This window comes from Leptopilina boulardi, unplaced genomic scaffold (genome assembly GCF_019393585.1).
Source record: "Leptopilina boulardi isolate dan_hultmark-lab unplaced genomic scaffold, ZJU_Lbou_2.1 LbouV2_405, whole genome shotgun sequence".
In the NCBI taxonomy this organism is placed as follows: Eukaryota; Metazoa; Arthropoda; class Insecta; order Hymenoptera; family Figitidae; genus Leptopilina; species Leptopilina boulardi.
The window spans coordinates 703349-729613 of record NW_026137980.1 but is presented as its reverse complement, the minus strand read 5'-3'; the positions used below and the strand labels follow the sequence as shown (position 1 = coordinate 729613).

At 25.4% G+C, this 26265-nt stretch overlaps 2 protein-coding genes across 8 annotated transcripts; one reads left to right on the top strand and one right to left on the bottom strand.

The window, feature by feature from the left end:
* The first annotated feature begins 970 nt into the window (after positions 1-970).
* On the top strand, positions 971-23488 carry LOC127289335 (cytochrome P450 4C1-like). Of its 7 annotated transcripts, XM_051317208.1 has the most exons (14): positions 1279-1482; positions 1661-1767; positions 14263-14347; positions 14429-14614; positions 15524-15590; positions 15922-16048; positions 16356-16407; positions 18033-18151; positions 18370-18438; positions 18592-18769; positions 18907-19086; positions 19660-19714; positions 22109-22210; positions 22992-23082. In XM_051317208.1, exons 1-13 carry the CDS (start codon positions 1320-1322, stop codon positions 22173-22175), a joined length of 1455 nt encoding a protein of 484 aa, XP_051173165.1. In that variant the 5' UTR covers positions 1279-1319; the 3' UTR covers positions 22176-22210; positions 22992-23082. The 7 variants fall into 7 exon arrangements, with proteins under 7 accessions (XP_051173160.1, XP_051173161.1, XP_051173158.1 ...); XM_051317203.1 differs by lacking the exons at positions 1279-1482; positions 22109-22210 and adding an exon at positions 971-1022 and having other exon boundaries at positions 22992-23485; XM_051317204.1 differs by lacking the exons at positions 1279-1482; positions 22109-22210 and adding an exon at positions 1171-1267 and having other exon boundaries at positions 22992-23485.
* Positions 1779-14015, bottom strand: LOC127289331 (protein slit-like). The gene is made up of 5 exons (XM_051317197.1): positions 13945-14015; positions 11636-12802; positions 9995-10229; positions 5786-6424; positions 1779-4535 (listed from the first exon to the last, which is right to left on the bottom strand). The coding sequence occupies exons 2-5, from the start codon at positions 12781-12783 to the stop codon at positions 4284-4286; spliced, it is 2274 nt and encodes a 757-aa protein (XP_051173154.1). The 5' UTR covers positions 12784-12802; positions 13945-14015; the 3' UTR covers positions 1779-4283.
* Positions 23489-26265: the final 2777 nt, after the last annotated feature.

Below are 26265 nucleotides of genomic sequence, written 5' to 3'. Positions count from 1 at the left end.
CCACATACCCTTAAACATACTTTTGTAATAATAATAGTGAAAAATAAAATAATAATAGTGTGAAATAAAAAGTATTATTTTATATTTACGCATTTTTATCTATTAAATAGATTTTTAAATACTATAATTTAAAAATTAAATAAATATTTTAAATAGAAATTAAATGCACTAAACCTGCATTTCCACGTCACGCCGTGCGTCACATATGAGGATGCATCTGCTTGCTCAAATGAAGAATATTTATTTTTAAAAAATTGCATACTTGATAAAAATTTAATAATATCGGCAATAAGATTTTAATCATTTCCCAAAATATGGAATTTGTTAAAAATAAATTTTTTAATATAATATGGCACATGACAACGAATTTTTATACTATTTTTGAGCTCTCCACAAAATTTTAGCTCAATCTATTAAATATTTTACGAGAAAATTTGCGGAGAATATTATAATGTGAAATCACATAATTTTAACTTATCGGAAAGATTACTGTGGTTTGTTATGCAGTATACTTTTTTAATGGGACAGGATGATTAAAATAAAAGCATATTCTAATTCCTTTTTATTAATTTTTATGATTCAAGATCATTGGATTTGCATTTATTAAGATGGAATAAGTGTTCATTGTATATGATAGGAAGGAAATTTAAATGAGGATCAGAGGAAAAAATTTAAATGCCTACATAATATCCTTCTAAATCATAAGTAGTTTTTTCATCAGTTTATCAATAATCTTTATTTATTTTAATTGAAAGAAAAAGGCAAAAAACAAAATTCACGCGCGCAATAATTAATAAATTATATTTACATCATACATTGAACATTTCAGTTTTATTTCGAACTAACAAAAAGTGAAATAAGAAATTGTTTACCTGCATTTTATTTACATTCGTTAAGTATTAAGTTAACTATTATGAATAAAAAATTTGTGTAATTAATAAAAATTTACATTTTCTTATTTATTGATAATGAAAAAAGAAAATTGTATTAATTCAGTTTGTTTCTGATTTTAGACTTATCAAGTAAAGTTTTTCTTATCAGAAATATAATTTCCTATGAAAATAATAAATTATTATTATTATTATTATTATTATTATTGTTATTAATAAATCAATTTTGATAGTCTAAAAATTAATTATATTTAACAATATTTAATCAATTTTGACAATATATAGTAAAATTATAAGTTTAATTATACCTATCTGCAGAAAAAATAATTAAAATAATTTCACTCATTAATTTTAAAAATAATGACAAATATTCAATGGTGAATCGATGTGTTATACATATAATTAATTGCATATTATTTCTTTTTGAAAATGTGGACTTTAATATTATTGTGTATTGTATTATTAATTTTTATAGTTATTTTTGATTTTTTTCAAAATAAAGAATTTTATAAATATGCATCTCGATTTCCTGGACCAAAATGTTTGCCATTAATTGGAAATACTTATTTGTTTAGTCTTACAAATTTGACTAGTGAGTAAAAAAAATTACTGTGTTGCATTTTTTTAAAATATTTAATCTGTTGAACAGTTGAACAGATTTATAAGAACATGTGAACATGTGTAATTTTAATTACTCGAACCTTGTTAAAAGTGAATAATTATTATTAATATTAGATTAATAAGTAATATTGAATTACAATTTTTTTTAGATGTCCTCAAAACGTACATGAGAATTCTTCATACATATCCATCACCAAGCCGATTATGGATGGGCAAATCTTTTTGGATTAATGTTTATGATGCTGATCAAATTCAGGTAAGAGAATATTTTTGTATTATTAAATTTTCCTATATGGTTCTTATTTTTTTATTCAGTTATTTTTGAGGCAAGAATTTCTTCTAATTATTATTTAACCAAAAAAAATAATCCATAAATATGTTCTAAAAATTAGTTCGAATTTTTATTTGTCAGAATTTTTATTTTCTCTTGTTTTCATTTTACATAATAGGCATTTTAAAGAACTTTTATTGGGTAGAATTTCGTTGCATTTAATTTTCTTTCAAATGAATTTTCATTTATTCGAATTCTGAGGTCAATTTAAAAGTTTGCGCATCAATTCTTCTGTCAGATATATTTATTCGAACAAATAAAAGTTCTGTAAAATACAAATTTTCACCATTTTAAGATTTCTGTAAAAATTAAATTCGAACAAATGAAAAGTCGACTATAAAAGAATTTTTTAATATTCTGTCTCTGTAAAATCTAAATTCTGTTAAATGGAATTTCTGTTAAATAATATTTCTCAAAATTCTGCTAAAAATAAATACTGAGTAATGAAGTCCTATCAAATGGAAATTGTAACATATTAATTTTAGAGCTTATTCATACGTCTCTTGTCTTTAAGTTATATGACAAATGTTATTTTATTTTATTTCTCTTTTGTGTAAGTTAACACAAATTTTTCATTATTTATTTAAAAATTAAATAAGTGTAAATAAAAAAATCTATATATACATTTTTTTGCAGAAAAAATTGTTATAGTCGAAAATTTATTTAAATTTTTAAGTAGGGCCAGTTGGGGTAAATGCGGACAAAATCCCTATTTTTCACAAATTACGTAAGTTTCTTTCTTTAAAAGGTAATATTTGCGGGTTTATTTTTTTTAAGTTGTTATTTACGTTCCCAGGATTAATTTTATGCAGCAGAAAAAATTTAGAAAAGATTTAAACGCATGAAACTGACTGTCCCTATTTACCCCAAGATTTAGAAAATTTCATAAAATTTGGGTTAAATGGGGAGAGCATAGTTTCTAAAAAAAAGGTTTAAGAAAAAAGTTTCCTTAATTATATTACTGTATTAAGGGATGAAAAACTTGAAAAAAAATTGTATTAGATATATAATAGTTGAACCAATTGAAATTTTTTTTTTTATTTGAGTATTTTGTATCGCATTTGAAAAAAAAAACAGACTTAAAAATAATACAAACATTTTTTCTTATTCCTTATGACTCCCATAACAGAAATTCACTTGAATTTTTGATTTTTGTCAATTTGGTTAATAATAACAAGCTGTTCCCATTTACCCCGAGTTTTGAAAATTCTTAGGGTAAATGGGGACAGCTTGTTATTATTAACCAAATTGATAAAAATAAGAAATTCAAGTGAATTTCTGTTATAGGAGTCATAAGGAATAAGAAAAAAATTTGGTATGATTTTTAAGCCTGTTTTCATTGAAATGCGAGACAAAATACTGAAAAAGTTTGACTTTGATTTTGAAGTTTTTATGCATTGAGCGATAACTTGAATTATCTTGCTGCCAACTGTCAGGATAAAAGCTTGGTAATACTCAAATCCTCTTGTAGGTGATCTGAGGTTAAAATATTGACGTTGAACTTAATTTTAAAACTGTAAATTAAGTTCTAACACCTCTTGTCCCCATTTACCCCAACTGACCTTATATCATTAAATTCTGTTTAGGACCAAGAGATTAAAATTATAATGAAGTTTTGAGGCCCATGATTAAACCCCAAATTTGTTTTTTTTCGAATTTTTATTTTCTCGAAAATCGTTTTATTTAAAAGGAATTGACTATAATTTTTTCAATTCGAATATTCAGATTATATGATAAAAATACTTTCAAATTATTATTTGACAAAGAATTTTTTAACTTCGAAAGAACATTTTTTATAATTTTCAATTCATCGAATAATCATTTCTCATAATTATTATTGTAGCGAATTGAAAAAATTATATAGTCAATTCCTTTTAAATAAAACGATTTTCGAGAAAATAAAAATTTGAAAAAACAAATTTGTGGTTTAAGGAGGTTCATCCCAAAATCGATTTTCTACAGATTTTTTAAAAATTTTTAAGATGTATTATTGACATCACTTTACATGTGTTGTTCAAATTTTATTGAATTTTACCGTATCATTTTCAAGATAAAAATTGATAAAGTTTGAAGTTTTACATGGGAACAGTGAAAAAACATGAAAAATGACCATATTTTCATTAATTAAAAAAAAAACGGTTCTACAGATTTTTTTCAAAAACTAATATGTTTTAAATTATGAGTTTTAACAGTCTTTACAAAAATATGAAATTTTTTTACCGTTTGGTTGTGAAGTAAATGTTAATCAAAGTTAGCAACTTTTGAACTTATCCCATGTAAATAAAAGAAAGAAGAGGAGAAACGGCAAATTAACCTCTAAATTGGCCAGTGGAGCTCAACTTTTATGAACTATAGCTGTCGGTTTTAAACTTACGGAAAACCCCTAATAGAATGAGTACTGCTTGAAGGGATGAACCTCCTTAATCATGCGCCTCGATTTTTTATCGTGACAATATTAATGTTTCAAAGGGATAAATTAATTCCTTTGTAACAGGCTGCACACAAGATAATTGTCGAACATTCGAAATTAATGTAAACATTCTATAATTTATTAAATTATTTATATTACTATTGCACACAAATAGACTCCTGTGTAAGGAAATTTGCTGCAGATGCTTCATTTTACTTATTTCATTAATTTCATTCTCAGTTATATCCCATGCTATCTGTTGATTATTATTAATTTCCAAAATCTGAAAATAATAACACCAACAAAATTAAAAATTCAACTTAAAACTTTTGTGTTGAGAATATAAATAATTTTTATTGGCAATTTTTTTTTAATTATTTCACTCAGGGGCTGTCTCGAAATATTTGTGTCGTGTCGTGTAGTGTCGCAACTCGACACATTTGGAAACAATTAATCGTATCGTGGAGGGACCCGACACTTTTAGAAAATTTTCAATCGTATTGTGGCGCGACCCAACACATTTACAAATTCATAATCGTATCGTGGCGAAGCACGATACGTTTAGAAATTTCTAATCGTGGCGCGACTGGACACAATAACAATTTGAGAATCGTATCGTGGGGCTGACCTACACGACACAATACAAAAATAATTATGAATTTCGTGTCGCATACAATAAAACTTGTTGATCAACATCTTGACAGTTTATTAAATGTTCAATAACATTAAATGTAAATTATTAAATTTTTATTATATTATATTATTTCCACGTATTTATGTTTTCATCCTACACTGTTTATTTTCATGTATTTCTTTTTGTATTATCAACAACTTATTGTATTTGTATGTAAACAAACCACATTGAAAATTAAAAAAATTTTTGTTTAATAAAATAATTAGATTAATTTAACTTATTAACGTTTTAATTATGATTTAAAGAATTTAAAAAAATGTAATCCCTGATTACGAATCCAATATCAGTTTAAAAAATTTTTTTAAATCAATATGGCGCATCCAATATGACGGATGAGAAAATAAAAAATTAAATAATTGCCTACAGGTGCAAACTGATGTTTGCTATCTGATCTATCAAAATTAGTAACCACAGCTAAATTTTTTGCTATGCGTGTAAATAAATATTCCATGATTTATATATATTTTCTGATAGTACCCGGTTATGATACACCCTGTATATTTAGTCTATATTTATTTTAATTAATGCGACTTTTTTATTTTATTTGTTTACTATATTGTATAAAATTTTCAATTTCTTTGAAATCTTTGAAATATAATATAATATAAAAATTATATGTCGTATCAAGTCATAATACGATACATTTCTCCATTTCTAAACGTATCGTACTTCGCCACGATACGATTATGAATTTGTAAATGTGTTGTGTCGCACCACGATACGATTTATTGTTTTTAAACGTGCCAAATCGTGACACGACACGACACTTTCTTAAAATTCAACAACATTTTGTGTCCGAGACAGTCCCTGATTTCACTAAATAAGGAATAATTTATTACCTCGAGATTTTTATACGATGAAATACCTCGAAAGTTGTTAATTAAATTGTTGGACAAAATTAATTTCGTCACTGTATCATAATAATCTTCATTGTCAAAAACTGGAATTTCTTTCAATTCATTATTTGTCAAATCTAGTTCTACATATGTTTCTGGAAATATACACATGTCCTTTGGAAGTGTTTTGAGATATCTGTTAGTGCAGTTGAATTTATGAATTTGTTTCATTTTTACATTAGTTTCATCATTACATATACGTTTTTCAAATTGAACATTAACATTACATTTTTTATTACAGCAACTATTGTAGCATTGATTAAGTGATAACTCACAAGATAATTCACTAGATCGCAATGAAGAAAACAAACGTCCCTTTAGTTTCTCTGGACGTTGACATTTTAAATTTTCCGATACTATGTTCAAAATGCTTACCACCAAATGTTTTATTTCAAAATTCATATAACGCAATAGATCTATAGTTTTACAATCGCAATTAATGGGATTGTCATTTATAATCACAGTTATTGGAACTAGGGATACAATTTTTATATCTGAGAAATTGGTGGGTACTATACCAACTATTTCGTTGTGAGACAAATCAATATAAAAAACTTCTTTTTGTATCAAACCTTGGTCAAACTAAAAATAAAATTATTTTTTATTTTTATTTATCATTATTATTTATATTATTATAAAATTATATTTTGTAACTATTTATAAATGGGGGGGTCTACGCCATATAGCGTTAATTCTTTTGATTTGGTTTAATTTAAAAAATTTTTTTGTATTCTACAAATAAGGGTTCCATGATTTTTTAAATTAAGTATTTTATAAATCTAAATTTTTTGCAATTTAAATGTTAAAATCTTATTTTACCAATCTAAAAATCACATTTTTAAAAAATGTCGTTGTATATATATATATATATATATATACACTACATTTTCATAAATATATCACGAATATTATAAGAGCTAAACGGATAATTTTTTTAAAATTGTAGATCTCATTGGCGGACAAATAATGAGAGTACTTTGATCCATATTAGTAAAGATTAACTATTATTCTTTTGCATTTTTTTTTCTTTTTTAGTATTAACTGGTTAATAAGGTTATCGTCTGCGTTTTTTTTGAAAACATCGAATTGAGGTTCAAAAAATCGGAACATATAGGAAAAAGTCAAATCACAGAAGTGGATGCACAGTTGTTTCATTTGCATTTTAATTGTTAAGATACATAAACAAATTTTAATATACTTTTAGGTAGTAGTTGAGCAAAACAAAAATTTTATAATTAAAATCATAAACCAAAATTTAATTTTTTCTTTACAATAATAAAAATTGCACGGAAAAAAAAGTATTCTAAAATTTAGTGTATATACTTGCCACCTATTTTAGAATATTTTATACTTAATTTCAGTATGTAATATTTTTAAAATTAGAATATATTCTTAGTATTCAGTATATATGTTACCGGCAAAACCCGAAGTCCAGGCAAAACCCGATTTGCCTAGGCATTTCGGGGTTAACCTATGATTTTAGGAAATACCAGAATTTCCTAGAGGTTCAAAGACATTTTCCGAATTGCTTAGGAAATTCAGGTTTTGCCTGGGTAAATCGGGTTATGCCGAGGTCGTTTTAGGCAAATTGAAAATTAAATTAAAGTTAATGGTATTGAGTCATGTATTGATGTAAACACAGAGTAAATGATCAATTCTTTATAGCTGGAATATATATATATATATATATATATATATTGTTCACTATAGTAATTAGTGTCTCTTCTGACTTGAATTTGTACACATCTTTCGAAATGAGTAAACGAAATTTCTATACAGAAATGGAAACGTGAGTTTTTTTCTGCAGTTAATAAATCTGCAAATTACAAAGTAATTAATCAAGCAGAGTATGACGAGATTTTAGCTGATATAAAAAGTGCAAAATTAAGTGAATCAAAAAGTAGTCTTCAGTACCGAAGGTTGAAGAGATACGATATTTTAGAAGTTGCGGGCGTTTCAAAATTAATAGCTATAAGTGTGACGACGGTGAAGTTAAATATTATGTAGCATTAGAAGAAACTTTCGATATTTTTCAATCTGCACATATCGGGACTGGTCATAGAGGACGTGATCGTTTAATAAGTGAAACCTCAAAAAATACGCCAATATAACTCATGAAATTATTTCAACTTTTTTGTCGATGTGCTAAACATGTCACAGTCAAGTCAGAAGAGACACTAATTACTATAGTGAACAATATATTATATATTCCAGCTATGAAGAATTGATCATTTACTCTTTGTTTACATCAATACATGACTCAATACCATTAAATTTAATTTAATTTTCAATTTGCCTAAAACGACCTCGGCGTAACCCGATTTACCTAGGCAAAACCTGAATTGCCTAGGCAATTCGGAAAATGTCTATGAACCTCTAGGAAATTCTGGTATTTCCTAAAATCATAGGAAACGTTCTAAGAACGTCCTTAAAACGTTTTTAGAACGAACATGGTTTTTTGCCCACAGGAAAGGCTCGCGCTCGCACTACGTAACTCGAGTTAACCAAGTTTTGCTTATAAAAAATAAAACGTAAGTCAATTATTTAATATAATTTCTTTAAATAATTAACTTTTGACTTCAGAATTAAAAAGAACTCTATCAAATTACCTAGGAAGTGAAGTTAGATTAAAGAATTATTTATATAACATTAGGTTTTTAAATACAAACAGTTTTTCGTCATTTTCTCCGTTCGAACAAAATATGACTTAACTAAGTTTTTATTTCGCACGGCAGTATACTCTTAGCATTTAGAATATATTCTAATTTTAAGAGTATTACATACTGAATTTTTGAGACCTACAACCTCTAATAGGTCGGATACGGAGTTTTTCTATTTGTTTAATATCGGTTTTTTTGAAATCGTGTACCCCCCCCCCCCCTAGCGGCCACACAAATTTATCTGGAGGGCTGAAAATTAGTACACATATGTATTTTCGCGTGTAGATTACAGGAAAAATATAGCGAACTTGATTGGAATTGATTAACATAGCGTTGTCAAGGAAAAACCATGAATTTTTACGAAAAATGCCTAAAAATGACTATGTACCCCCCCCCCCCCTAGCGGCCACATCTTTTGACATAAAGAGCTCAAATTTGGTACACTTACGTATTTTTACGTGAAAATTACAGGAAAAATATAGCGAACTTGATTTGGATCAATTTACATAGCGTTGTCAAGGAAAAATAAAAAATTTCGAAAAAAATGATTTATTCTCCCTAGCGCACACAATATTCAACCCAAATTGTTCATATTTGCTGTAAAACTGTATTTTTGCGTAAAAAATACAGGGATAAAATGTAAGCACGATTGGAGTTGATGATCAATTTTTATCAAATTTTTGAAGAAAAATGATAAATTTAAGAAAAAAATGTATTTTTCCGCAAAAAAGTTGATCTAAAGTGATTTAAATTAATATATTTTTACGTATTTTTACGTGTAGATTACAAAAAAAATATAGCGAGGATGATTGGAGTTGATTTTTCTGGGGCTGTCAAGAAAAAACTGATAATTTTCGAAAAAATCATGAATTTTCTCCCAATAAAGGAAAAAATTTTTTCTAAAGGGCTTCAAATTTACTATTTTTACGTATTTTTATGTGTAGATTATAGAAATAATTTAATAAACATGATTGAGTTTATTCCTTCAGTCGTTACAACTCTAAAATAAATAAAATCGAGTTACACTCGCACTGAAATCGAGGGTTCCGTACTCGAAGCGAACTTATTTGGTATAAAAAAAAATGTTTAAAAAATATATGTTGTATGTCAAATAAAATAAGTGATACAAAAAGGAACAATTTTGTAAAATTCAAGAAAATTGTTCCTCTTCGTATCACTTATAATAGTTGTCATACAACACATATTTTTTAAACATTTGTTTTTATACCAAATAAGTTCGCTTCGAGTACGGAACCCTCGATTTCAGTGCGAGTGTAACTCGCACTTGTCCGATTTTTTTTGTAACACAGTGTTATAAGTATTCAAAAAAAAAAATGTTTAATCTGAAATTTTCGAAAAATTTGCACCTTATTGTAAACTGCTTAATAAAAAAAATTTGAAAAAATCATGAACCCTTTTTCATGGAGTACAAAAAATTTTCTTGGATAATAACAATATGTTATTTATGATAATATAAAGTAAAATGACTTACATTTAATTCAGATATTCTATTATGAGTTAGGTTCAAAGATTGTAATTTTAGTTTAGACAATAGAAACCAATCGTCATGTATCTTTTGAATATTGTTATATGCAAGATCTAGATGAATTAGATTAAAACAATTGAAAATTATTGAAACAAGAGGATAATTATTTTTCCAATCACTTCTTTGAAATAGCTCTGAAGTAATAAGAAAATCTTGCATTTGCCTTCTCTCGAATCTGGAACTAAATAAAAGAGAAAATTTATTTTTCTCTTACTCCCTAGAATGTTAGTGTATTATATTTAAAAAAAAGGTACCCTTGTTTTTTTTTAAATCATTAAAATCTGGGAAAATTAATATTTTTCAACCGTACTTTTAAAAAGAGTGCAAAAAATGACATCCATATATTTATCTATTTGAAACGAAAAAAAATTCTTATAAAAATTGAAATAAAAATTATTTTCGTTTTTTAGAAATCTGTAAAAAAATATTAAAATTGAAAAAAATTGATAAAAAATCTATTTCATGTCATTTGTTGAATATTTCGAAAAATAAACAAAGTCATCAGTTTGAAAAATATCTTTTTTTTTTAAATTTTATAATATAGAGGCCGTGAAGTTGGCACACCAAGTGCAAGGAAAACAGGTTTTGTTGTATGGAATCGTTTGGTGGTGTTTGGCATCCAAGTTTGGAGGTTTGGTAGTCAAAATTAAAAAAATTCTACGGATTTCAAGTTTAGAGTGATAAGTTCACGACTTCACTGCACATTTATATATTTTTCAAAAATTCCTTTTCATATTATTGGGTGGTACTTACCAAAACTCCAAACTTGGACACCAAACACCACCAAACGATTCCATACAACAAAACAATGAAAACGGCCTCATATACTGTCAACCGGGGCTATTATATACTCACCCAGGGGCTATTATACACAGCGCCACTTTTTTAAATTAATTAAATTTTTATATTGAAAATTGTTTAAACTTGACGTTTGTATACATTTTTTACATCCTTTTGTGTAAAAAAAACCAGAACAATATAAATTATAATTTTGTAACTATTTCTCCCAAGAATAACTTAAAAAGATTGTTAGAAATTATATTGAGTTGTTTACTTAATCTAAAAAATGTTGATTTTAAAAATTTTTACTTTTTTTAATAAATATAAAATTTATTAAATTTTCAATGTTTAACTTTCAAATTTCTTAAACAATTTAAAAAAAATTTTTTTTAGATTTTCTATTTTTTTATCGTAATTTAGACTACATATTTGCAAAAAAGATTTCATATAGATAAAGCTATATAAAAAAAAATGTTGAGAATATTTTATAAATGAACAAACTTTGCTGAGTATAATAACATGGGGCTATTATACTTACCACTTCAAGTTTCTATAACTCTGGTAAAAAATTTTTTCTTGTCTTCTAACTTACAGCATATCTTCAGACGGATATTCACAACATAACATAAGAGTTAAAATTTTTTTATTTAAATTCTTAATTTCGCTAAAGCACTGAGTAAAAAAGTATCGTTTTTTGAGTATAATAGCCCCGGTTGACAGAAAAAAATGATTTTTTTCCATTTTTAAAAAATTTAAAGGGTTTTAAAGCACAGTTTAATTTAATATTTTACAAATATAATTTCATACTCAGCAAGATTATCGAGTTGATTATGACGAAGATTCAAATTCTGAAGATTAATTAAATTTTGAAAGGTGAAATCGCCAAAAAATTTAAATTGATTCCCACTAAGATTAAGAGAAGTAAGATTTACAAGCTTGGAAAATATATCCTGTGGTATCTGTTCCATTTGATTATTGCAAATATTTAATGTTTCTAGATTAATTAATTCGTGGAATATTTTGCTTGGTAATGTTTTTAATTGATTATTTTTCAAATTAAGTGACGTGAGTTTCTTATTGTTTCGAAATACAGTTTCTAATAATGATATTAAACCAGTTGACGTTAAATCAAGATATTTTAAATTCGTTAATTTCTTGAAAGCGTATTCTGGCAGCCATGTAAAATTATTGTTATCAAGTAAAAGAATTTTCAAATTAATCATTGCATCAAAAATATTGGGTTGTAGATCGTTTATTTTGTTGTAGGATAAATCCAAATATGTTAATGCAGTTAGATTCTGAAAGGAATTTGATGACAAAGATTGAATATTATTTCTGCTTAATCGTAGAATATTAAGATTTGGAAGATATCCAAAAAGATTTTCCGGTATCCTCTTTAAATTATTGTTGACTAGATGAAGATTTACAAGATGTGGCAAAAATTCAAATAAATCACTATTAATTGTTGTCAAATTTAAATTATTGGTAATGCGAAGAATTTTTATTTCGTCAAATCCTTGAAATAAGTTTTTATTAAAACCAATAGTATTCAATTGAATGGTGTTATCTGTTAGATGTATTTCTTCGACATTTATTGCATTAATCATTTTAGCGAATTTGCTTAGATTGGTATTTTGTTCAAAAGTACAATGCTTTAGAGTAAATACCTTACGTTCTTGTGCGTATTTTTGAAAATTATAATTAAATTTCGACCAATCTGGTGAATGAGAACAATTTAGTTTTACTTCATTATCAAAAAATTTTAGATGAAAGAATTTTATTTCATCGGTATTTGTTTCTATTATGGGTTTGGCACAATAAATATTTATTTTGTCAGGAGAAAAAAGTCCTTCACAAAAACAATGAGGAGTTGAATGAAATACTGTAGGACATCGGTTTGACGTAATATCTTTTGCTATGAGAAGAAAAATAAATGATGTCAAGAAATACCACATTTCTCGCTTTTTCCAACAACTGAAATAATTATGAATGAATTCATTATATTTCGACCAAAGCCGTTAAGATCTATTTTTTGAAAATTCTAATATTTTAAATATTTTTGTATATAGAAATAATCTTAAATGTTTTAATAATACATATTTGACCATGATTTTCTACATTTTTACTAGTTTACTTTCTAAATTGAATTCAGATTACAAAACAAGTAGATTTTATCAAACTAAAGATAGCTTGTGACAGACATCCTTCTCAATTTCATAACAGTAAAAAGAAAATAAGGGACGCATGATTATGTTCTAAAACTCATTGGTTTGAATTTCCATTTTATGGAATTTCATTTGTTATAATTATTTTTGAGCCGAATTTTTATTTTTTCAAATTAGTATTTTGCAGAATTTTCATCAAAACGATTTTCTATATTACACAATTTTTATATAATCGATAAATTCCCTTCAAAGAATTTTTATTTGTTCAAATTTTTATTCGAATCGACAGAAAGATTTCGGTGCGATTTTTAAAATCAAACAATCAAAAATTATCCATAAAATTGTGACTGGTTGATTTTAAAAATCTCACCGAAATCTTTCTGTCGATTGTTTGTTTGGCCATTTGCAAATTCGGACAAATGAAAATTCTATGAATTAGAAATTCTGTTAAATGATTTTTTGGTTAAGTAAAAATTCTGTAGCATGATAAATCGGTTATATGGAAATTCTATTAAATAATAATTCGAAAAAATGAAAATTCATCTGAAAGAAAATTCTATGCAATGAAATTTTACCTAATAAAAATTTTTTAAAATGCCCATTAATTATGTTAAATGTAAATTCCAGCAAATAAAAATTCTGTGAAGTTAATTTTCGGTAATATAAAAATTCTGTAATATAGAAAATAGTTTTGATGAAAATTCTGCAAAATACTAATTCGAACAAATAAAAATTCTGTTCAAAAAAAAATTATGACAAATGAAATTCCAGAAAATGAAAATTCTATAACTAATCATTTTTAGAACATAATCATGCGTCCCGAAAATAAATGAAATAATAAAAAAAAATAAAAATGTTGTGGGTATAAAATTAAAAGTTTGTATAACTTATAGTTATTTGACTTTAGATTGATTTTAAAAAAAGATATAATTGTTTAATTTAATAACTTACGCGTGTCAATTATTTTATAACTTGAAGCGAGAAAGACTGACACTTAAATAAATTTTTAACTAAATAGATGATATCTTTTATTTAAGTATAAAAGTTACAAAAAATTATTTCGTTTGTTTACTTATAAAAACATTCCACATATGCAAGAATGATTTATTAATATAAATTACCATAAAAGTATGTGTTTGTTAGATACGTGTCTGTAGATAAAGAAACACTTTTTTAATTAAAATATTTGATCTGTTCAGTATATTTTTAATCGATTAAATAATTGTTTAAATATTAAAAAGAGAATATTAAAGTTATTTTAATTTAAAGAGTATTCTCACAAAACTGATGGAGAAGGGATCATTTTATAAATTTTCCAAGCCCTGGCTAGGTAATGGACTTGCAGTTGGTCCAGGTAATATAATATAATTAACTATTTTTGTAGAATGTACATTTTTCATTTAATCAAAAATGAAAATTTTCTATTATTACTCAGAATCAATTTGGCATTATCATCGAAAATTTCTGCGTCCTGCATTTAGCATTAATGTATTGCGACCTTTTCTTCAAGTTTTTCAAAAGCATTCAAAAATTTTAACTGAAAATTTGTCAGTTAAACTTGATGGCAATGAATTTCAAATACTTCCTTATGTAGTAGATGCTTGTCTTGATATCACACTTGGTAAATATATCGATTGATAATAAATTTTATTGTTATATAAATTTTGTTTTAATTTATTAAAGAACCCCGCACTATATATACGTGGGAATTTGGGGTCCGGTGAAATTTTCTGCAACTTTGTAATTTTTGACCTCCTGAACAAAAAATGTAAATGGCAAAATTCCAAAAAATGGATAGATTTTTTTAAAAATTAAGGTTTTAGTTTAAAAAATAGTGTTAAACAACACACGACAAGCCATACTTATGTTGAGTCGTTTTAGTGTTTGTAACAAACCTGTAACGTGAGTCTAAAATGAGCATATAATCGGTACGTTATAACGTTAACTTAAAAAAATTGGTCGGCCATTTTGGATTTTCCTAAACTGTTGTCGAATTCGTAATCAGCGACTCCGAAAACTCTCGTGTAACGAGATTCAAGTGAATTCGATGCATTAAAAAAAATGGTCATCCATTTTGAATCCGCCATTTTGGATTTTCAAAAATTGACATCGAATTTGTAATCAGCGACCCCGAAAACCCCCGAGTAACGATATTTAAGAAAGCTTTTATTTAGTTCTTTTGGTTTTACTCATTTTTGAATTTTTTTCGCTTTTAACACTATTTTTTAAACTTAAACCTTAATTTTTAAAAAATCTGTCCATTTTTTGGAATTTTGCCATTTACATTTTTTGTTCAGGAGGTCAAAAATTACAAAGTTGCAGAAAATTTCACCGGACCTTAAATTCATATGTATATGGTGCGGGGTTCTTTATTTTATTTTATAAAATAATAATAATAATAATAATAATAATAATAATAATAATAATAATAATAATAATAATAATAATAATATTAATAACAATTAAAAAATGAAAAAAAATTTTAAGTTATCAAATAGATTATATTATTATAATTATTTCCTTTTTTTAGAAACCACAGCCGGCGTTTCCAAATATTCAAAAGCAAATTATGCTAAATATTCGAAAGAAGTTAGCAGGTAATTCTCATTTTTAATTAATCGTTTGTCTACATTATAAAGTTTTATCAATTATTATAATGAAAAAGTTTTTTTAAATTAACTGATAAAAGAAGATAACTTATTTTTAATACAATTTTTTTTGTTATAAAAGGCATTTTTTCCATCATGGAAGAATTTCTTTTTCAAACAAATGTGAAAGAAAAATATCATCAATTATTGTTTTTAAATTTATTATTATTATTATTTTTGTATAAATTTTCAAATTTAAAATCCTGAGAATTAAAACATTTTTATTTTAATTTAAAGTTTTAAGTAAAATAACAAATGAAATTTTTTTTTGTTTATATAGAGTTCTAGATTTAATGTTGAAAAGAGGTCTCTCTTTTTGGTTATATCCGGATGTAATTTACAAATTAACAAAAAACTCTCAAATATTTAACGAATCGGTTCAATTTTTACGCAACACTACACTTGATGTAAGTTATAATAATACTTTTTGAAAATTATAATATTTTTATTATATGCTCAACTGTTTCGTGTATAAATATTTAAATATCATTGTGGAATAGTTAATAAGACGTTGCAAATAGTTTAATATAAAAAAAGATAATTCTTTTTATTTACATCCTTTTATAAAAAAAGAATGAAAAAATTATTTCCATATTACATTTTAAATATTATAATAATGCAACAAGAATCAGTTTTTTATTTAAAGTTTTTTTTTTTAATTTTGTTATACTATTTAACATAATTAATAATTATATATAAAAATTTTATTCACAGATAATAAAACAAAAACGAATGGAATTATTGCAAACGGATAAAAATGTGAAAGGTAACAATAATATTGTTTTATACCGGTAATAAATTATTTTATTTATAATAAATATCTGAAATATATCAATTCATATAAGTTGAGATGATAAAAAATAAATATTTTTTTAAAAATTCGATAGCTCAGCTATCCTCATAAGAAACTATAAAAATTTATTTAAATATTAATTTCAAGATATAAATATAAATAATTATGTTATACAAATGAATATATAAATTTATCGTAAAAATGTAAAATTGAATAAATAAAATAAGTTACCTAAATAAAATGATTATTAAAATAACGAGGAGAATAATTAAAATATTTAAAAATTACACTGAGAAAAATGTTTAGTCAGAGCAACCAAAATTTGGTTGGGCCAACAACAAAATTGTATTGGTATTTAAGCAACCAAACTATTTGTTTGAGTCAACCAAAAAATTTGGTTGCATGTTTTTTGTTGGCCTAACAAAATGTTTGGTTGAAATAACTCTACGACTTTGTTTCAGCCAACCAAAATTTGGTTACAAGAACCAAAATCGTCTAACCAAACAATTTTGTTGCAAACACTACATTTTTTTCTCAGTGTATGTAGGGGAATAGTGTCAGGGTTGGACACTTGGCTTTTTTTAAATAAGAACACTAGCGCCACCTGTGTGCGTACGTGACGAATCTTCTAGTAGTGTAACCTAACTTTTTGTGCGGTATTACATTTTTTGAGAATCAAAAGTAGCGTCTCCTGTGACTTCGGTGCAATCGAAGAGACAAAAAAAGTTTTGTTTGACTTGTGAATAAACCTAAAAAATGTGTAAAAAAAAAGCAAGAATTCGGCAAGATAAGCTTATTGAATGTATTGTGGGGTACATAATTTAAGAAGAAAAAAAGTAAAAAATCGAATCGCGACACATGTCTGGTTATGGTTAGCACAATTCGAAAATGATGCTTCTAGTTAGGGTTGGACACTTTATACAGTTAGGGTTGGACACCCATATTAATTATGAATTTGACACAATTTATAAATAAATTTTATTTTATTGATATTTCAGTGCAAAATTGTGCCAAAGATATTAGAGAAATACTACTTAAATTGTATAAATTTTGTTCATCATTTCATTGAGTTATTTGGCACAATAAAGCGTTATTTTTTGTAATTTGAGTTCATTTCTTTTTTAAACCCATGAAGCTTTACAATTTGTAAACAATAAGTAAAGATAAACATGAAAAAATAAGAATAAAAAACATTACAAATGTTATTTTACGTTTTTACCAATAATGCGTTTCGATTTTCGAAAAGTCTCCAACCCTGCGTGAAAAGTCCAACCCTGACTAGATTTTTTTTTAAATGTTCATAACTTTTTTAATTTTGGACCAATCAATTTACGATCCACAGCAAAAGTGTTCCTCTTTTGTAGATCTTTCCACCCATATACCACAATTGACTGAATTTATCTAAACAAAATATTTATAAACAAAAAACCAAAACTGTGTCCAACCCTGACACTATTCCCCTATTTTTATCACATTCAATTGAATAGATTTTGATATATTATAGCTTTTATATTATATATTACTAACAAGTGATAATATCATATTCTAACTAATTTATATTATACATTTAAAGTGTGAAAATTTTTCATTCTTTTCAGACGAAACTGAAAGTGATGAAAAAAAATCATTTTTAGAATTTGTCATTAAATTAGCAGATAATGACAAGAAATTTACGGATACAGATATTATTGATGAATGTAACAATCTTCTTGCTGCTGTGAATAGATTTTTAAAAAATTTTTAAATCTTTGCTAAATTTTAATTTACTTTGGAAATTAAAATTCAACAAATTTACTAATTTATAATTTTTTAGTATATTTTTAATTTTTATTTTACTTTTTAAAATATCCATTTAGTAGTTGTTTCTAATTTTTTTTTTTAAATTTTTTGTACCGTTATTTATTTTGCTATTTTAATTTTGAAATTGCTTTTTAGGGGAATGATACAATAAGTTCTGCTCTACAATTTACATTACTCATTTTGGCTTCTCTGCCAGAAGTGCAGGTATTTCTTTAATTAATTATTCAATAAATATTTTTCAAAAATAATTATGTTCAAATAAAATTTTAAAAAATGGTTTAAAAAATTTTCTAGTTTCATTATCAGGCAAGATTCAGGAAAGAATAAAAAAATTTTGTAATATATATTTTTTTTCAGGAAGCAGTTTATCAAGAATTGTATAATATTTTTGGTAATGAAAGTCCTGAAAGTATTGCCATTACTACAGATATTTTAGCACGAATGGATTACACGGAGAGAGTAATTAAAGAATCTATGCGATTATTTCCACCACTACCAATTATTTTACGGCAAAGTGTTGAAGATGTTCAGATAGGTAGGTAAGCGTTTATTTTATTAATTTAATTTTTTTTGCCAATCTAATTTTAAATATGTAAACTTTAAAGTTTTAAATTAAAAAAACTTTAAATTTGAAATTTAATGTGTATATCATAAAAAAAATATTTTTTTAAGATGACTACATTTATCCAAAAAACAGTACAATATTCATTGTGATCTCAAAAATTCATCGAGATGAGAAATATTGGCCTGATCCATTGAAGTTTGATCCAGATAGATTTCTACCTGAGAAAATTGCAGAAAGACATTCCCATGCTTATTTGCCATTTAGTGCTGGTCCAAGAAATTGTATAGGTTTAATTTCATATATAAAAAATATAAGAAAAATTCCTGCGATATTTTTTATTGCAAAAAAGCTTAATATAAGTTTTCTAAGAACATCTCTAGAATTTATAGTACATATTATTAAATGTTTTAAAAATAAAAATAATTCGTTAAATAAAAAAAAATTAATTAATAATTTCAAAATAAAATACACTGTAAATTGAAGTGAAACTTGCAAATGAAATATTGAGTAAAGATATTTTTTTAACATTGAGGAAAATTAATTAATTTTCTCAATATTTTTGTGGAAGTTGTTTTTCCCTAATATTTCGATTTAAAAATTTTGTATGACAATTATTTTGAAATCTATTACTGAAAGTTGAGCGAAGCTTAGAAAATACATGCAAAGCTAAAATATAAATATTACTTAAATTAAAAATCTATTTTATAAAATTCGAAACATAAGATATTTTTTCTAATAAATTTTTGGGGTATATTTATGCGTCAAGAAAAACTAACATTAAGCATATACAGTTTTTAAAATATCGTTCAAGAAATTGCAAAATATATATTTTACTAAATTGATAATATTATTTTTTACAGGATTCGCCTACGCAATTATGGAAATGAAAATTATTTTAGCAACACTTCTTTACAGGTATGTTTTTAAAAAGGACAAAATTCAAGAAATCGCCGATATTAAATTAACATTGCATCCCGTTTGCACTCCCGTTGAACCTATTTTTTTGAAAATAGAGAAAAGAAATAATCGTAAATTATAAATTTTATATATACACTGAAAGAAAATTCATACTACTAAGTATTAAACTCATATTAGAGTTTAATATAAATGTTACAATTTCGGGAAAAAGTGCACCTATACTGATTACTATTACAGTTTTTATGAAAATATATAATGAATTTAAGAGTAACTATTATTTTAAGAAATAAGAATTAGTATATTTATTTTAAAAATTAGTATTTTCTTTATGAATTCACAGAATACGAAATATTATAATAAATAATTTCACAAAATAGTAAGAAAAATAACATATATCCGTATACTTATTTCACATTTTGTAAAACTTTATATTAAAAGTCACGGATTTTCCCGAGAGACTACGAATTTAACCGAAGTTCTGTCTGTTTGCGGCTTCGTGTCCTACTCGAACTTCTACGACTTGATCCGATTTTCGAAAGTGTTGTTAACCAGCAGAACGTATCTAATTTATTTTCAATTTATAAAAAATGTTTTATTAAAGTTATTTAATAATAATAAATTTATTATTATTTTTATTAATTTTTATTTTTTGATGTCATCTTTACAATTATTTAATTTTTATTTGCAATAAAAATTTTTATAACAATCATAATTTTTAATCTGAAAAAAAGAAAAATCTATATAAACAATTAATAATAAAAATGAACCCAGCGTAACCTCTATAAAATTACACCATTGGCACTAGTAAACTATTTTTTATTATTAAGTTATTATAAGTAAACTTCTTTCTCGCAAGTGGTAAAAATATTCAGTAGTTAGTATATAAGAAAACGATATATGCCGACCCCCAGCGAAATTTATCGTTATGCGTGTAGAATTGTAAGTGTAGGTTTCGTTGCGATCGTGTAATGTCTATGTATAAGCGAAATGAACGTGCGTGTTCATTAGTATGTGTATTAACCTGTATCGTAAGTGTGAATGTGTTGTTCCTAGTCTCACTCCTCTTCCTCCCGAGAATTAACGGAAACGTCCGAGTTTCCACTTTTTTTCCCTTTTCTTCCGACATTCTGAATTTTTCGTATAAAGTTTTACAAATATTAGAACGCTACATTCCATATAATGCAACAACTCTATGAGAATTTAATATAATATTTTCAAATATTGGTAATCTTTTTACGTTCTTTCTACAATAATTATTAATATTTGAAAAAAGATTTTAAGTTGGAACTTTAATATAAAGTATATTGAATTTTAATAAAAAGTACACTTTTCCCTAAATTCTAAAAGAATATATTAAAATGTAATACGCATTTTGTTATTTTTTCCTATGAAATTTCTTTCAGTGTAGTCTTTTATAACAAATCCCATATAAAAAAGTGAAAATTCTGCAGATTAAACCTGTTTAAGGGTATGTGGGGAAAGGGTGTTTTTTTTTGTAGTTTGAATCTTTCTCTGAAATAAAAAATGATTTCAGGTTGAAAATTTGGAGAAATGATTTAGTTTGGTACAAGAAATGTCGCTGTTCTACTCATTTACTACAACTTAACGCAAAAATAATAAAAATAAAGCAATAAATAGTAAAATCATGTGTTTTATCATAGTTCATTCAGCGGCCACTCGCTCGAATTGGCGCTGTTTACTGGAGCACTGACACTCTCAAGCAACGTCTGTGTATGCGCCGCCATGTTTCTTTTCATTTTCGTTTAAAAATGCCACTTTTTAATCTTCATTTTTTAATAATTTATCGCAAAATTATGTATTTTTCGAAGAACAGCGAGATTCCTTGTACCCAAATCTATCATCCCTCAAAATTTTAGACAAAAATCTTTTTTCGTTTTAGAGTAAGATGTGTACTACCAAAACACATTTTCCCATACTAGGTCACGTGGGAGGTTCCCACATACCCTTAATCAAAGTGGACATTTTAATATTTATATAACCTTTACTTAACCTCGCAGAAATAATAAAAATGTAATAGACATAAATAATATACAAAATATTAGATAAAAAGTTTTTTAAATCGTTCATCTGTTTGTAAAGACCAATAAAAATGCTTGCACCTTCAAAATGATTTTTTCTTCTCTTCAGATGGTTAAGCAGTAATCGGGAAATAAACAGGACAACAATGAATGATGATTTGATTGCATATAATTATCTTTTCCTCGGTCTCCATAATCTCGCCTGAGCCGCAATTACCTATTTTTCACCCTTGATACGAAAATAATTATTCTAGAAGAAATTTTTAATACTATAACATTAAAAATAAAATAAAAGAATATTAACAAAAAGACTAATTATTTTCAGTTTTTAATACGTACTAAATGTTTCCAGTGCAATATGTTATGAGTCTAACGCTTTACCAACAACGCCACACACGCTACGTGAAAACGAATGTTAACTTCTTGATGCTATTTAAACTTGCAAAATACCTAGGTGAATTTTCAAAAAAAGTGAAAATATATTTTTATTAAAAACGCGTTTTTCCTTGTTCTGAATCATTGTAAACATTAATTTTTTGGTTCCTGCAAGGTGCGCTCGTGTAGTTCCACAACTTCGAGGTTCGTTTTTTTAAAAAAGTTAATTAATGTTTATTTCAAATGCTTTAAAATGTTATTTAATGCATATTCCACACGGGCACCTAAATAAATAAAATTAAATTTATAATTACAGCTTTTAATCAAAAAACTATAAATTATTTAATTTAATTTTATCTCATGTAGAATATATTTTTAAAAAATTTGATTTGAAGTTTTAAGGAAAATTTAATATTAAAAACTACTTTATTATTATACCTGAAATTTATCTCCGATAAAATATTATATACATTTTTCTTTAACATAAAATTAAACTTGTTCAATATACCGCTATTGAAAACAATTTTGTAAGCAAATCGGAAAGAAGTGAAACAGTGAGGGTAAAAAAAAATGTGTCACATAATTGTTGAATGGCCCCTTATAAAAAATAGTTTATTTTATCTCTTAAAGGATATTTAAAAAAAAAATTCTTGAATAATTTTGCGCTTTTTATAGAGGAATAGGCTTTTACAGACTATTATATATCAAATTGTAATTTATTATTCAACCTAAAAATCATTTCCGATAAATTATACTAAACATATTGTGAATTTATTGTAATTATTTATATTATTGTTTATAATAATTATCATTGTTAAAGTGGAAAATATTAATTCTTATATTATTTATTGAATTTTCAGACAATTCCTAAGAAGAAGAGATCAAAGACAACATCAGGAAATGTTGAAAACAATTCTATATGGACACCGGAAAGAAATTCAATATCAATTTTTAATAAAAACTGGAATTTTGGTCATCGAAGAATTCAAATTTAAATGGGCGCGCGGCATTTCCAGTAGAGTAATATTATTAGCCAATGAACGTCAGGCGTTTGGTGTTTCACCACCAACAGCGTCCCGCGCCACTTCCAATAAAGAGAAATTATTTGCAACCAATCAACGCCCGGCATTCCTAGCGCCCCACCACTTCCATCGACACTTTTCGACGCTGCAGCCATTTAGTCCGCCATGAGCCACGTGCCAAAGAAGATGTCCTGAATTTTGGTGAGTTTTTCTCTTTTACGTAACCCTGATACTACCTCCTTTTCCAGGAAGTTAACCAGGTGAAGTTCCATACTTAATCTGTTAACTTCCAGTTAAGTTCCATGCATGTCTATATATTTCCCTTCTTTTTTTTCCTTTGTTAACTTTCTAGTATTTATCAATTATTTACTAGAAAAATACAAAGGATTTTTTTGTGAAAAATTAAAGTCTTAAGATTTAAAGATTGTGGTTTTAAATTTTTTATATGAAACTGTAACTGGCACATGGCTATCAGCCCCGAGTTAATTATGAAAAAAATTATGTTAGCATTAACATAAATAAAGATAATAAAATTTACTCTAGTTAATAGAGTTAATTTTTATTAACATTATTTATACTATTGCTAACATAAATTTTTTCAAAATTAACTCGGGGCTGATAACCATGTGCCAGTTACAGTTTCATAATTTTTTTTTAAAGTATCCAATCAAAGTACTTTAAATAATAACATTTGAATTTCCTCGAAAATAAAAATATAAATTTTTTTAAAATGAGATTTTTTATTTGAAGCAGACAACCTCGATCTTGTTTTTTTTTTAATATTGTTTCTTTAAACATTATTAATTTATTTAAAATTCATTAAACAAGAGAAAATATGTGTATACTTTGTATTAAATTTAATACAAAATATTCACCTATTTTTCTTCATTTGATGGATTTTTAATAAAATAATCATATTTCAAAGTAATAATAATAAAAAGAAACAAGAGGGGGTTGTCCGCTTTATTTAAAAGGTCATAAATATCATTAGATAATGTAAATACATATTTATATGTAACCTGGACAGTGAAAAAGGGGCTTACGTGCGAAAATTGTTTTTTTTATTGATCAGTGATTCTGATAGAAAAAAAGTTTTCTCTTTCAGAATCACCAATCAATAAAAAAGCGATTTTTTCGCACGTAAGCCCCCTTTTCACTGTCCAGGTAACATATAATATTTAATTATATATAATTAATTTTTACTTTATTTTTTAATTAATACTTTTGTATGAATATTATTGTCAATATTATTGTTATTATAAATAAAATATCTACAATAAAATAAATAAATAGTTTTTTACAGTAAAAAATATTAGTAAATAATAAAAATAACAATAAAATAATAATACAGAATAATATTCATACAAAACTACTAAGTAAATAAATAAAGTAAAAAATATGAAATATATAAATAAATATTTTTAAAAATATGTAAAATAATTTAACTAACCGAGGAAATTCAAATGTAAATAAACATTTAAAGTACTTTGAACAGATATTTTAAAGAAAAACTTAAAACTATAAACAATCTTTAAAACTTAAAAAGACTTTAAAATTTCAGAAAAAAATCCACTGTATTCTTGTAGTAAATAAACAATTGATAAATACAAGAAAGATAAGAAAGGAAATGAAAAAAAGAAGGGAGATGTAGATAGACATCCGTGGAAGATAACTGGAAGTTGCAGAATTAAAACAGAAACGGACCCTGGTCAACAGAGAGGAAAGGGAACCGGTAGAAGGAGAAGTAAAAGAAGAACTCTACTAAATCTCTGGACACGAGGCACCTGGTTCGAAGGAGGAGAGAGGAGGACACAGGAGACTGTTGAAGAAGAAAGAATTGTTAATAAATATTTTATTAATTGATCTTCTACATATTATTATACAGTCCTTCATTCATCAGGTCCTTTCCTTCTTTCGGTGTAGTCTTTCTCTTACTTCTCCTTCTACCGGTTCCCTTTCCTCTCTGTTGACCAGGGTGTGTTCCTGTCTTAATTCTGCAACTTCCAGTTATCTTCCACGGATGTCTATCTATATCTCTCTTCTTTTTTTTCCTTTCTCATCTTTCTTTTATTTATCAATTGTTTATTTACTACAAAAATACAGAGGATTTTTTTATGAAATTTTAAAGTCTTCTTAAGGTTTAAAGATTGTTTATAGTTTTAAATTTTTCTTTAAAAGTATCTGTTCAAAGTACTTTCAATGTTTATTAACATTTGAATTTCCTCGGTTAGTTAAGTTATTTTACATATTTTTTAAAATATTTATTTATATATTTCATATTTTTTACTTTATTTATTTACTTAGTAGTTTTGTATGAATATTATTCTGTATTATTATTTTATTGTTATTTTTATTATTTACTAATATTTTTTACTGTAAAAAACTATTTATTTATTTTATTGTAGATATTTTATTTATCTGTAGACAATAATATTCATACAAAAGTATTAATTAAAAAATAAAGTAAAAATTAATTATATATAATTAAATATTATATGTGACCTGGACAGTGAAAAGGGGGCTTACGTGCGAAAAAATCGCTTTTTTATTGATTGGTGATTCTGACAGAGAAAACTTTATTCTATCAGAATCACTGATCAATAAAAAAAACAATTTTCGCACGTAAGCCCTTTTTTCACTGTCCAGGTTACATATAAATATGTATTTAAATTATTTAATGATATTTAGGGCCTTTTAAATAAAGCGGACAACCCCCTCTTGTTTCTTTTTATTATAATTACTTTGAAATATGATTATTTTATTAAAAATCCATCAAATGAAGAAAAATAGGTGAATATTTTGTATTAAATTTAATGAAGTCAAAGCAACTAAATTTAATTCAAAATATACAAATATTTTCCTTTCTTTAATGAATTTTTAAAATAATAATATTTAAAGAAACAATATTAAAAAACAAGATCGAAGTTGTCTGCTTCAAGTAAAATATCTCATTTTACAAAAATTTATAGTTTTATTTTCGAGGAAATTCAAATGTTATTATTTAAAGTACTTTGATTGGATACTTTAAAAAAAATTATGAAACTATAACTGGCACATGACTATCAGCCCCGAGTTAATTTTGAAAAAATTTATGTTAGCAATAACATAAATA